The sequence below is a fragment of the Dipteris shenzhenensis genome, chromosome 7 (assembly GCF_047967505.1).
Source record: "Dipteris shenzhenensis isolate YYH24624 ecotype China chromosome 7, Dip_SZ_1.0, whole genome shotgun sequence".
Classification (NCBI taxonomy): domain Eukaryota; kingdom Viridiplantae; phylum Streptophyta; class Polypodiopsida; order Gleicheniales; family Dipteridaceae; genus Dipteris; species Dipteris shenzhenensis.
In genome coordinates, this window is record NC_141602.1 from 17,611,154 (window position 1) to 17,625,648 (window position 14,495).

Here is a 14,495-nt window from a genome sequence, read left to right on the forward strand (position 1 = left end):
GCATCAAGGTAAATGTTTTTAAATAATTTCCCTCATAAATAAGATGGGAGGGGGGCCCTTCCCTCATAAATAGAGGGTTGTGTTGTAGTGGGTTGGTCACCTCCTGACCTATGAGTCCCTAAATGAGGATTGCATCAAGGATGACTACTCCTACCATAGAATGGTAGGAGTAGTCATGAGTCACCACATGGGTAGCACATGGGCTACCATGTGGGCAACAAAGAGAGAGTGGAAGTATCTAGTAGATCAAGGCCACCATGGTGGGAAGAAGTAGTACAAGAGTGCCACAACGCTGCCCATGGCTAGAAAGGATAAGCATGAGCAAGGAAACCAAAAAGAGATGTCTATGTGGATAAGCAAGATGATCTCAACCAAGGTATGAAGCTATACAAATTGTTTAGAGGTTATCCGAGACCTAGAACAATACTAAACAAAGACAAAATCTATAGAGGCACTACATGTGTTGGCAATGTAAAAGGCCTATGGGCCTAGAAAACAAGCTAGAATATCCATGGGCAAGCGTGCTTGGGCCAATGGTGGCAAATTGCCATGTGGCTAGGTAGGGCTAACCAAAGCCTAAAAATAAGCCTTGAAGAGCTACTTATAGGCCTCCCTATCCATTCAGCTAGTAGTAGCAAGAGATCCAATCAATTGGTAGAAAAAGAGCCAACCAATTTTTAGGGTAGGGGGTTCAATGTTTAGGCATTGAGCAAAAACCCCCTTACCTTTACCTTTACCACCCCTCCCCTCCTCCCTTCCATTACACTCTTACCTTTTCCACTCCTACCCCCCCCCTCCCCTCCCTCTTAGAGTCATTGATATTTCAATGTGTGGAGATATCTAAATGCTCAAAATTATTCTATCCATATAGACAAGTTGAAGTTGGGTCAAGTTAACAAAATAGTTCAATTTTTTTGTTACAAGGTATCAAAGTTGATCATAGCTTATACCTTACAAAGACTTTGGCTAATACAATGAACTTCTTGAGTAAGACATTACTATTGGGATATCAAAGATTATTAGTCATGTGTCTACTATTGATACTTTCTATCATTTGTTTTGGTTTTTTTATTGGATTCTATCTTATTCAAAATTTGTGTTATGTTTGTTTGATTTTTATGTAAGTACAACCCCAATACAAGTGTGAACTATTATTGTGCCTTGGTTTAATGTCTATGGCATTTTAAACAAGATTGAGAAGTTAATGCACTAATCATAAGAGTGACTCAACTTATGGTAAGTACAACTAAAGTACTAAGATTATACTAGCTAATCCCTATGTAGATGATGCAACTATGAAAGAATCATCAAAATTTTTCAACAAGGTTTGGCAATTTTCTAGAAAACCCAACAAGCTCTAGTGGTAGTAACACTATTAATGATTCAAGCATTCTTCAATCAATGTACAATTGTTTCTTCAAGTGTTAAAATTAGTTCAAGCATTTTTGCATGTTCTAGAGTAGCTAGAGATACTCCTATAAGTTCTAGCTGTAAGTGGATAAATAAACACTATATAAAATTAGCTAGAAGTACTCCACTCTAGATCTTGTAATCAATCAAATTAAGTTTCAAAGTAATAATTTGTTCTACATTTTCTGCCCCAAATCCACAGAGAAGGTTTTTGTAAGCTTTGAGATTTTCTTTCACGAATGGTTTTTAGATGGAATCCTGCTTCACCGTACTCCAAGCTCTCTTCGTTTCACGTCCAACGAAATTCAATGACAGATTCTCAGCATTAAACTTCCGAACGCTGCAGTTGTTTGTGAAGTGAGAATGTTGTCAACAGTACTCTTTCGAAGGATAGTTTCCGAGCACTGTAAGACTCTAATTCTAACAGCACGCTAAGTAACATCTTTGTAATATCCCCGGCAAACATTTCCAACTGATCCAGCGCAGAGATCAATTGCACTTGAATACACAACCGTTTCTCTATCAACGGCAATACTCTGCCTGAATGCTTGTGAACATCTTAGCCTTTAAGCCCTCTGACCACTCTTCCGACATTTGGTACCATTACGAATCAAATAATCAGAGCTAGCACTAAGCGATGTTCCGTCCCTCCTCTAGACCGACCGAAAACCAATCAGGGCAGAAGATATGCCAAACAACGCACGTTTTTATTCTTACTTTTATGAAGGCAGCTATAAGTGTAGTGTGACTTCTCATCGAGGACGACGGATCGTTTGCCTAGCTCCTGGAACAACACCTTCGAAATGGATAGTGCAGCTCTCAAACCAACTGCTGCACAAACTCATCACAGCAAGAGTACGCAACCTTGAAGAAAGGTGGTGTTGAAGAACACCGGTAAAACGGACTGTAGACGCAATTTATGCGCTCGTAAACTTGGTAACGGCCTTGGTTCCCTCGGACACAGCATGCTTGGCGAGCTCACCAGGCAAGATGAGCCTGACAGCAGTCTGGATCTCCCGCGAGGTGATGGTGGGCTTCTTGTTGTAGCGAGCGAGGCGAGCAGCCTCCTGGGCAAGTTTCTCGAAGATGTCATTGATGAAAGAGTTCATGATGCCCATAGCCTTGGAAGAGATCCCAGTATCAGGGTGCACCTGTTTGAGCACCTTGAAGATGTAGATCTTGTAGGTCTCAACGGACTTCTTAGCCTTCTTCTTCTTCTTGTCGGCAGAGGCGCCTTCCTTGACAGGCTTCTTCTCAGCTTTGGGCTTGATGGGCTTCTTGCCGGCCTTGGTCTTGAGGGCTTTCTGCTCGGATTCGACGGGTTCTTTGGACTTGGGTGCCATGGGAGGAAGCTGGGGGAGAAGCTGGGGAAGATAAGTGAGCTAAGAAGACAGCAACGGAGATGACGAAGACGATAAATGTGACAAGAATGGGGGGCTGTGGGAATTTATAGGAGAAATGCTTTGGTGCTTCTGTTTTCTTTCACCAATCAGAGGACAGTGACCGGATCGCCATCGCTCCTCCTCTCATCAATCATCTGTGGCTCCCTCTTCTTCTTCTTCCCTCCACAAATTCAAATTCACTCACCAATCAGAAGGCAGTGACCGGATCGCCATCGCTCTTCCTGCTCCGCTCTTCCCTCCACAAATTCAAATTCACCCAGTTCAAAATCCTCTCTCTCTCTCTCTCTCTCTCTGTCTCTCCCTTCCTCCAATCACTCGCATTCCTCCCGGATCGCCGTAGCCCAACCTCCACCCTCCGATCGCGCCTCGAACTCTCGATTCGAATCCGATGATCGATCGCCTCTCCAATGTCGATCCTCCACTCTCACGTTCCTTCCTTCCACCACATTCAAATTTCAAATTCGTGACTCACACTCGAGACTTCTGGCCTATTCACATTAACAGTGGCATCTTGCTCACTTCGCAAGATCCCATGTCTCACGACAAAGTGTGTAAATGTCCACCCCACCAAATCTCGCCTGAGGGTTTCAAGTTGCCCATTGCACCAACACTGAGAAATATGGTGGACAGGTTCACACACAGTAATGGTATGTTGCGTCGATCTACTTGGCCCGATAAGAAAGCCAAGCCCAGACTCTTGACAAATGAAATTATCTCCACCATATGATTACCCTCAGTGGTGGTTAAACCTGCACCACCTGACACAAACTTTTCCCTCTATCAACCAGACCAATGAAGCTTTGATGTAATTAAATGCCACCCCCCTTTACAAAACTTGATGGGCAAGTGGTGTGAACCACCGCACTCTCCTCCATGGCCGAGCGGGTGATGTGAAACCACCCTCACTCCACCCATCTAGACCATCTGAAACCCCCTAAGAAGGACTAGTTCAGGCTTTTAACTGAAGTGCCCTAGTTATGTTAAATCTCAGGAAACGTGTTGAAAAATAGAAAATAAGGGTTTAACGTAAAGGTGGACAATACTTCAATCAAGATTTTTGTTACGTATTTTTTCAAGGTTTAGACCAAGCATATTCATTTGAAAGCCCTTGAAAAGAAGAAGCCATTATCATCAGACGATCAAACAATGGACATCACAATGTCAATAAATAAGATCTGAAATTTCTAGCTAAGACCGTTTCATGCATAGTACCAATGGTTAGCTTTAAATAACTAAAATAATTTTGTTAAGTTTACTAACAGAACAGAATAGTAGGTGGGAAAAGGCCCTTACTTATTATTGTTCTATCCTTGCATATAAATTATCAAATGTTACACTTGATTTTTTTGTCCAATGGGGGGACATAAAGATGTCTTCCACATAGACCTTTAATGAGTACATTTTTAATGAGTAGCTATTCCACACAGGATTTATGAGCAACTAATTAAAATATATCCCCCCATCGAACAAAAATACTATAAGGTTACCTTTCTTTTTTATAATTAACCACTCTTTGATTTCGCTTGCAACAAGTGCAAGGGTGTGAAAAGAAGGAGGGAAGGCCCCAGAAAAACACCTCCACAAAGCTTGAAAGCTCCAAGGCTTTTGAGCTTAGAACTACAAGAAGATAGGAGGGGCAAACATAGATTTCTTGTCCCCCTTGAATGGAAGCATAGTTTTGCATCAAATGACTCCAAATCAATCCAATTCTTCTAAAGTTATCGTTGATTCACTAGTACCATTTTGGAGGTCCTATTTTAGCCCATGCAGTGCCTTCCAAAGCCTATAGTCCTTGTAAACATTCTCTAGATTTCTATTCCTAGTATTCAATGATCAAAATCTGCATGCCATGGAGTGTGAATACTTATTGTATCAATTAAATCCTATAGGATCCACATGAGAGGTTTTGCCTTCACTTTCCATTTCTCATTCAAAGTTTCTTTCCATGTTTATAGGGTTTTTTTTTAATAAAGAAAATTAAGTTCCAGTATGTACAAATGTATAATCACACTTCCCAACATTTAAAAACAACCATGATTTCATCTTTAAAAACTAGAACCCAATTCCCTTTTGATAGACCAACAAACATGGAAACATATCTAGGGATCTCATGCTCCATATATAGAGAGAAAATAAGGGTTTGTTGTCATTTTACAAGTAAGCATGCTCTCATGTAGTCCCCAATTTTCATAGACTAAATGCTTCAGCTTAGCCTACTATGCACCCTTTTAGTTGCTCATTTATTTACCAACTACAAGCTACCAATTAGAATACCCCAAGCTAAAATAAAATGCTTTTTTGATAGTATTATCTCTCCATGCACTAGGAGTTCTAGGCGATTGATAGCTTGTGACCTTAGTCTATCTCCCATTCTTTATACTTATGCACTCCAAAATCTTCCTTTGTCCACTTCACCTCTCACCACACAAACCTACGATCCAATCCATTTAAAACATGCCTTGTGTTTGGAATGAATGTGTAAATATCACCAATGTGGATTGCCTCTTTGTGCAAGTAAGTGATGCTATATGATCTACCAACTTGCCTCACCTTTCTTTTGTCAAATCTATCATTCAAGACACACCCCATCAAACCTAGCCTAACTACTCTAGTGCTAAATGTAAAATGGCTAAACTCTATTATTGCACATTAATCTACAAAATCCCCAAATTAAAATGGTGAGCCCAAGTACACAAGGGAGATTGCCACCCAACCAAGTACTTATACAAGAAGTGCAAATTAACTGCATAGTTCATGTCTATAAAATTCTACCTCTTTATTTTTTGTCCCCAAGACCCTAGAAACTTATTATCCACACTTGGTATTGTTAAATTAAGAGGAACACACTTTCAAGGCCTTGTTTTCTCCATTTTTTGCATTTGTATAATTGTCTCCACTAATTTGTTAGTCAAAGCTTGCTATGGAAGTGCTATGTTGAGTCTCACTTGGATTTTGTTCTTGCACCTAAGTCTTCTTTGGTGTTGATTTTGGCTTGTAAATCTTTGAAAGGGTATTAAACCTCTTTTCAATATGTGCCTTGGTAATCACATGAATTGGTATTGATAGAATCATGGACTTGCCACCTTGAAAGGTTTCTAGGACATAATTTGGTAATCACATGAATTGGAATTAATAGTGTCATGGACTTGCCACCTTGAAAGGTTTCTGGGACATAATTTGGTAATATAGATTTGGTCAAAACTATTTGGTGAGAGGAAGAGTTTTAAATTCATCCTAATCATTGGATAAAAATTGGCATCTCTAGATTATTGGATTTAATGATGCAATTGAAATTCCAAACATAACTTTAGGCAAGTTCTTAACTCATAGCATCAATATAAAATAGTATGTATAGCCATTTAACATTGGTATTCAAATGCCAAGTAGAAATCCAATGTTTGGTGTATTTAATTAAACATATATACATCACTTTCAATGATTACATGAATATTGCAATGTCTAAAGTTTGCATTTAGCATTAAAATACAATTGTCAAACATAACTATAAGCAATGTGTTGACTATAGAGTCACTAGAGAACACCTTGTAGTCCTAATTTCAACATTGCTATTCAAATTTCAAGCACAATTAATATTGTCATTCAACTCTCATTCAACAATGAGCTCAATTTTAATAAGCAATGTCTTGATTACTATCATTAATATTCTTGCATTTGATATTGTCATTCAATTAATAGTCTTGCATTTAGTATTGTCATACAATTAATATTCTTGCATTTAATATTGCCATTCAACTATTGTTCAACAATGAGCTCAAATTTTAAGAAATGGCTTGATTACTAGCATCCATTTTGTAGACCAATCCATTCTTGTCTAAATAATTGCATTCTCTATAAAAGAAAGTGCAAGAAGGCAACACAATGCACAAATGCAAGGCATTCTAATAAAAGAAAGACATGCAAGGGGCAAGATACCAAGGCTTGTATGCAAGACATGTAAGGCGATAAGATACCAAGGCCTTTATGCAAGACATGTAAGTAAATAAGATACCAAGGAAGGACCTATGACACATGCTCATTATACCCAATATAAAATACATATTTTGTTATCCCTTAATGGCATAACTTATGGATTAGCATGCTTGAAATTGCTCAATAGATGACACATTTAAATTCCACAAATAAGAAGTCTTGAAGGAATGTGGAGAGCCTATGGGGCCGAGAGTAGCCATGACATTTCACCTTGCATTGACAGCAATGGTTGATGTAAATCCCGTCGTCCACCTCTTGGTCAACATGGCTATTGGTTGTGGTTAATTATAACATCCCACCGTGGCTCAAAATAAAAAAGGGACACCTCGTGTTAGCAATAATCAAGCATGAGGTGAAGAATATGGTTATATGGCTTGCTACAACCTAGAACCAATATTGTCCAGTGAAAAAATGGTTCTACAATAGTCCTGCACTAGTTAGTTAAGAGGTGTTTTATGTGATGGGCAGTTTAATGTGGACCATGCACAACTACCCCAACTTGCACAATTGATCAAGTCCTATATCATCTTTGCACCTTCTCTTTCATACACATGGGTAGCTCTTTTCTACTTTCTATTTCATAATTTTCATTAATATCATGCAATTTTTGCTCTTTTCCATTGCTTGATTGTGACATGTGATGCTCTCTTTCTCAAGGCTCATGGTTATGGGATATCGTGCTTGCCCCATGTACGCCCTCAAAATATAATCTTAATGATTGTAAGATCTTAAAAAAACAATACAAACCACCTTAAAAATATCACTCCTATGGAGAATCCCTATCCAATGATGAGCATTGAATGATGTTGGGATGCCCATGCTCCCACTAAGCAAGAAAATATTGTCTAGCTTCTTCTCACTCCCTTATTAGAAGCATCATAAAGTAACCCATCTACTAGATTGAATGCACATATTCACGCATGTTAGCACAAGAGTTTGGAAGAATATATTGACACCAAAGAGAGCAAGGTACAATGAAATGATATTTGCTAGTGAAGGGGATAGAGAAGAACATGTGGCCATGAATGAGAATGGGTGCAAGCATGGGGTTTGACAAGAAATACATAAAGAACATAATTGTAGAATGAAAACTACTCTTTAATTGTGCTTTGACTATTGAAGAGAAGTTTAGTGGGGTAAAATCACATGATTGGCAAAAGATGATATAGGTAAAATCTTATATTATAATTGTACATTAAGGGATGTATTGATTATATTGTTTAAATTATGGTGAAAGAGTATAATTTGGGTTGCAATGGATGCCGATATGCTTGATGGAAAAAATCAAGTAGGCTATTAGCAAGTTGGGTGCTTTTGAGAGGTATGGGGCCTACAAGGAGCTTACATCTCTATGACCTTCATAATGCTACCCCAAAATTTGAGTTCATACCCAATCTTGTCATAAAATAAAAGGATATTAAAAAGTAACAATTCTAGAAATGAGGATTCATGCCATTGAGGCAGTATGCCAAATTGAGACACCTTAATTTACAAACCCCCAACTGAACTTGTAATCCAATTATCAAGAACATGCACAATAGAATGATGTTTTTCCTTGGATGTTTAATGAAGTTATTTAGGGTTGTAATGCATAATGCATGCCTTGGTGGATGCATGGTTGAAGGATGAGTACAATAAGAATGAATGTTTTATGTTATTGTGTTCCTAGTGCAACTACATCCATGCATGCCTCAATTTAACAAGGATAATTTGGGGAGGTGGAAAAAGGACATTGTATCAAAATATGATGACTTTATCGACTTACAATTAAATGTGGACACCTTCTATCTCTATTTCTATGTAGATATGGATCAAGGTATGCAAAATCCTAAATCAAATGAGGATTTTAAAAAACCTTTGAGAAGAAAAAAAAAAGATCAATCAATTGCAGAGGATCTATGAGTGTTTCTTCCAAAATGGTGGGAGATTGCTCTCTAAGCGGCCAAGGAATGAGGGACATTGTAAGTGAGAGAGAAGAGGAATTTATATTCTCATTTTGATATGTGCGTATTGACTTCATTCCCTTTTTGTTTTAAATGCATCAATTATGAGTCTTAAAATGGTCGAATCTATTAGTTTTATCTCTTTAGTACACCTCATTTAATGAAATGCGGGGCTTTTGTCATCACTTTTGATTTAGAAGATTAATATAGTTATTGATGTTTATATCACCGATAGCTGGTTGTTTATCAATTTACGTTGCCACCAAAGTCCTTAGCACACATGATTTTTAATTTTCTTGGCCTTTAATGATATTTAAAGGCCTTGTTGAAGGTCATTTACAATTTGCAACATGTAGGCTAAGAGATGAGGCCAACATTGTTTAGGGTGTGGTTGGATGGATTTTCTAACACAATTCAACATTTTATGTCCTATATTCGGGAGGTTTTCCAATTCCATAGATGTGTTCAAGGGGCTTGGGATTTTTCAACAAATACTTCTGCCATAGGAGCACCCACAACTATTGGCACAGGAATGAGAGTGACTATGTTTCAACAATGAGATGTAGAAAGCCTTACCTCTTTGCCAAAGTTGAGAAGTTTTATGCCAAAATCTTATTGTTCCAATCTAACAACTTCCATCACATTGAGAGTGCTACAAAATTCAGAATTATAATTCCCTTTCTTATTTTAGGCATGATTCAAATTCTAATAAGGCATTTGATTGCAATATCCATGAAAGCTCATGTATTGTAGAGGTAGGTAATAAAGAGAGGTATCAAAGAGATTAGTATGAAAATTTTACAAGGAATGGATGTGGATTTTCATTTGAAAATGGGAGTGAAATTGATTCATGTTGCAGAGGGCTAGGTAGGTAGGGCCTTCCTCTTCTTTCACCCTTAATCTATACATTGAGGGGGGTATCCATCCATGGTGGGGTTGAAGGGAATTTGTTGGATGTCAAATGTCATCAATCTGGAATCTCATCCTCAAATTTCCCCCCCCTCAAACACGTGTTTCATTTGAGGTGCAATTTGTACACGTACTTCCACTTGTATTAACAAGAGAAATGAACACGAATTTTCAATCGAATATCCAATTAAGATGTTATTTTATCATAGTATAGATGGGATAAATGTGTCTATTTGATACCACAAACGTGTTTGTTTGATAGTACAAATTAAGATGTTATTTGCTCATAGTTGCTCATAGTGTATAGATAGCACAAATGTGTGAAGACTACGTGGTACCCTTGGCACTACAATGGCTATCCTATTGAAAGTCTATCATTACTCATCACAATTGAACGTATTTATGGAGTGATGGATTTGCATGTGGCATTGGGGTGGCATTATGCTTGAAGGATTGTGAGGTAGCTAAATGTGTTTCATCACAAAAAATAACACGATGGAAATCCATGTAGTAAATGGAGAAATCTACTACCCATGGGCCAAATTTCTAATCATTATGACAACATTGCCATTTTATAAGTGTATATGCAATTTCTATTCAAAAATATGGGTAAGAGGGGACCCATAATAAAGTGTTGACCTTCTCCTCAAAAGGTTATGTAAGCAACTCATTTATGGGGGATGGGGAGCATTTCCTTTGGCAATTCAATACAGAATGTTCATTTACAACTAAGACAATTCAAAATTAGACCATAGGAAGACTATGTTGTGAGTAAGGCATTGGTGCTCCCCCCATACCTTTTGAGGATATCACAAATAGTGGGGAGAAAGATCTCTACAATTTAGATATCATACTAGTAACACATTGCCACATATTTGAAAGAAGAAGACATCAACACCTTTTGGAATACTTGGGCTTTGCAATTTCATTTCATCTTTTTCCTTTCGGGGAAACTTCATCCTTGAGCCACTTTAAAATTTTCCCAAGTATGGGTTATCATTAAGCTTTTTTGAGGCTCATAAAATTTATCTAATAAATAATGAGCAACACTTTTATGTGGTGGTGGTCTTTTCTTAGATGACACAAATAGACGTCTTAAAGTCAATGTTGTCATGATTTGGTTTCAACATTGATGATGGGAGTGTTGATGGTTGTGATGGACAATAAAAGTTATTCAAAGGCAATGTCATTTCTAAGTTTTGAGCATTCGATCGTACAAATACCTTTAGTTATTCACTATAATAAAGTGATCACATTTGTAGTATAGAGCCTTGAGTCTCATTATAGGCAAAGATGTAGGTTCAAGTGTGAAAATTAGTCGTCGCATTAGCTTTGGTTAAGAAATGTGTTTGGTCTTCACCTCCTTGGGGTTTTTAAGGGTAAGAAAGAGTTGTAAAGTTCTGAAAAAGGTTATAGGGTTCAAATAAGGGATACATGCAAAAATCGAAGAGCTGATCCCCTTCACAAATCAAACGAGATGAGGGTTGAGAAATCTAATCTAGGAGTTTGAAGGTTGCAAGGGTAGGTGAGAGTAGGTTAGAAGTAAATGAAATTAGAATGAGGTTTAGAGATAATGGCAAGAGTAGATATGAGAATTGAAGAGTTGAGGGATAGGGGGGGAGAGCAAGTTAGGAAGTAGTGCAAGGGTTAAGGGTCAATTGTAGGAGTAGTAGGGTAGATTTTAGGAAGAAGTGTAAGGGTAGGGGGGATATTGTACAAGTGGTCGGGTTAGAACATGCTATCACACATTAATAGTAATGAGTGAGAATGATGCTAAGTGTGAGAGTGCATAAGACACAAGAACAAAGTGTTTGCAAGCATGGACACTAAGAGTGCATAGGAACACAAGAGTGGAGTGAACAGTTTACACAAAGGGTGACCGTGCTTGGAATTATGGGATATTTATTCATTCCTTGCTCTTGCCATAAGATGCGGTAAGGAATTCCTCTCTCCACGTAAAGCATGCAAAGTATGGGGTAAGGATTTTGTCTCTCTCTTTATGCAAAGAATGTGGCAAGAAATTTCTTTCTATACCATTTTTGCAAGTATGTCCATAACTTTTCTAAAGAGTTTTTTGGCTATATTTATCATATTATATCTATCAAATATGCCCTCAAGCTCAAGTTATTACAAATATATATTTGCTACTATTGCACACACACATCAATCTCATGGATTGTATTGGACTATGCATTGCTTGTCGACATAGGGCTAACAACTCCCTCGAATTGATTTGATTACATATCTTCAAGTAATAGGTGCTTTTAACATGATGATATTTTAGTTGTCAATATTTATTGGTCCACAATTGAACTTGAATTTTGTAGGATGTGGTCTTTTGTTTTTATCAAAGTAATCATTACTTCTTGGTTGCTTATTCTTTGGTCAGGTTCCCATTTTCTTAGGTCAAAGCTTGCTAAATAATTTGTCTTTTGTTGGATTCAAATGTGGGAAAAGACATCTAACTTTCATTGTTGGTAGTAGTAGTCTACAAAAGGGAACTTTCATTCCTAAGATGTCTGACTTTCATTGTTGGTAGTAGCAATCTACAAAGGGGAACTTTAAACATGACCCCAAAAAATTGCATTGAGAAATAATGTCTCCTCATTTGGACATTTTAAATAGCTTTGTTGTGTCCTCTTGGAAAATCACCCATTTCATGATCTCCCATCTCCTTTACAATAGTTATTTCTCTCATCAAGCTCCTTAGAAATCTCTTCATTTATGTTGGATTATAACAAATGATCCTCAACATGTGTAAGTGGAGAGGGGGCTCTTCCTTCCTGGCACGTCCTCCCCTTCCCCTAGAGATAGCCTTTCATTTTTTTCCTCTCAATTTGGTAGCCTTTCCCTTCAAAAAGTAAAGTTTGAATTGGTACACATTTATTAAAACCTTAGATTATCATTTACAGGGAACCATACAAATTTGAATAAGAACACAACACCGAATGAGCTAGGTAATACCATCATCATAAAGCATGACAAATCATAATATCTCTACAATAAAGTAAAAAATGGCTTGTTCATGCAAATGTGTGAGAATATGTTTAAAAATGTAGCTTGGAAAGCTTTTCAAGCTTTAACTTGCAACTTCAAGGTGATGGTCCCTTTTTTATTACAATAATCAAGACGTTACAAGTCCAATTGGGGTCTAAGGTCTCCTACAAATCAGAGATGGAAGAAAACAAAAATGATAATAGAAATAATAATTCTTTCTAGTAATACTATGAATCATTATCATGTTATAAGAGAAACAAGGAGCTTGTTGGAAGAGCATTGGACCTTACACATAAGAAGTTGAACAAATATGGAGAGAGGAGAGGAGAAGAGTGGAGAAGAGGAGAGAAGGCACAGCTAGAGAGCAAACCACAAATGACAAACTGTACACTAGATTTAGTCCTTGGTTGTATTGCTTCTTCAATCTCTTTCATAATGTGCAAACTTATGACAATAGTTGCAAAGAATGTTTGACACATTGGTGGATCCATTCCCTCATCCTTGAAATCTCCCTCAATTGGAATGATTTCCTCTTTGATGTTCATGCTGATGTTGTTGTGGATGCTGATGATGATGCTGATGACCACTCCTTTGAGATGCTCTACCTTTGCCTTTGCCTTTGCCTTTACCTCTGTCTAAAGCCATGAATGCTTGATCATGAGAATGGCCTTTGCGTGCTTGAATGGCTTGAGTCCTGAGTTCTTTACCAAGTACCACAAACTGTAATTCTTCCAGTGTTGGAATTTTCTGTTGAATGGCAATACTCTAGACTAGATTCTCGTATCTCTCTCCGAGTCCATTTAGGATGACTTGAACCATTTCTACAAGATTCATGGTCTCTCCTACAATTGCATATTGATTGTTGTAATTCTTAATCTTGTGAATACATAAGCATGATCAATTTCATTGATGTTGCGAAAGCTGTAGTTAATCTAGTTTCTCTCAATGTAAGAATTATGGATGTGTTCTTAGACTCGTAAAGAGCTGCGATCATATTCCATGCTTCTTATTATGTCTTCACTGAGTTGAGTTATCCAAGCATGACATCTTGCATGTTATGTTTGATCAAATGATATGCATATTTGCCTTTCTTGTCCCATTTTGCCTGTGCTTGGGCAATGGTAGGATCTACTGCAGATGTGGACACCATTGGTGCAAGTGTAGAACCTTCTATTGCACTTATTCAAGTTCTCAATCTCCTCCTTGAGGAATGATACCCTTACCCTATTGTTGTTTAATACATTGTCTGCAAGACATGCCATTCATGCAAAAAAGTTGATAAAGAAATCAAGGCAAGAGCTTATGCATCATGACCATCCTATCTTCTCCATTCAATTGTAGTAGCTACAGTTGTTGTAGGTGTAGGTCTAGCCACACTACTCTCCCACTTTACTGGATGTGGTTGGTACATTGAGAGCCAACGTCTATAGGCTAACAATTAAGCTATTATCTTGAGCCATTATACAAAGAAAATGCACAACAAGCCAATACTTGGCTAAATACGTGCAAACTAAATGTACTTGCAAACAGCTATCCCCTTGGTGCAAGGGCCAACAAAATAGGCATTAGGAAAAGGAGAGCAGAGCCCCAAATTTTGCCTTCAAGGGCAAACATAATACAACTCTTCTTGATTGCTTGTACTTGTAAATGACAACCCCATGGCATGATGGCCTACAATGGAGTCGAATTAGAGCAAAAGAAGACTCCAAATTCAAACATAAAGACTATTGTAAGTTTTGTATCCCAATTTGCAATTAATTGAGCATGACATTTCATACTTAAAAACCATTGCATGGATTCTGGTCAACAATAAACAACCACAAAACCACCATGGAACCACTAG

The 14,495-nt window shown here is 37.7% G+C and overlaps 1 protein-coding gene across 1 annotated transcript; it reads right to left on the reverse strand.

Annotated features, from left to right (window-relative positions):
* Positions 1-1,619: 1,619 nt before the first annotated feature.
* LOC147900026 (histone H2B.11-like) lies at positions 1,620-2,796 on the reverse strand. Its single transcript, XM_087376718.1, has one exon. The coding sequence runs from the start codon at positions 2,751-2,753 to the stop codon at positions 2,328-2,330; it is 426 nt and encodes a 141-aa protein (XP_087232844.1). The 5' UTR covers positions 2,754-2,796; the 3' UTR covers positions 1,620-2,327.
* Positions 2,797-14,495: the final 11,699 nt, after the last annotated feature.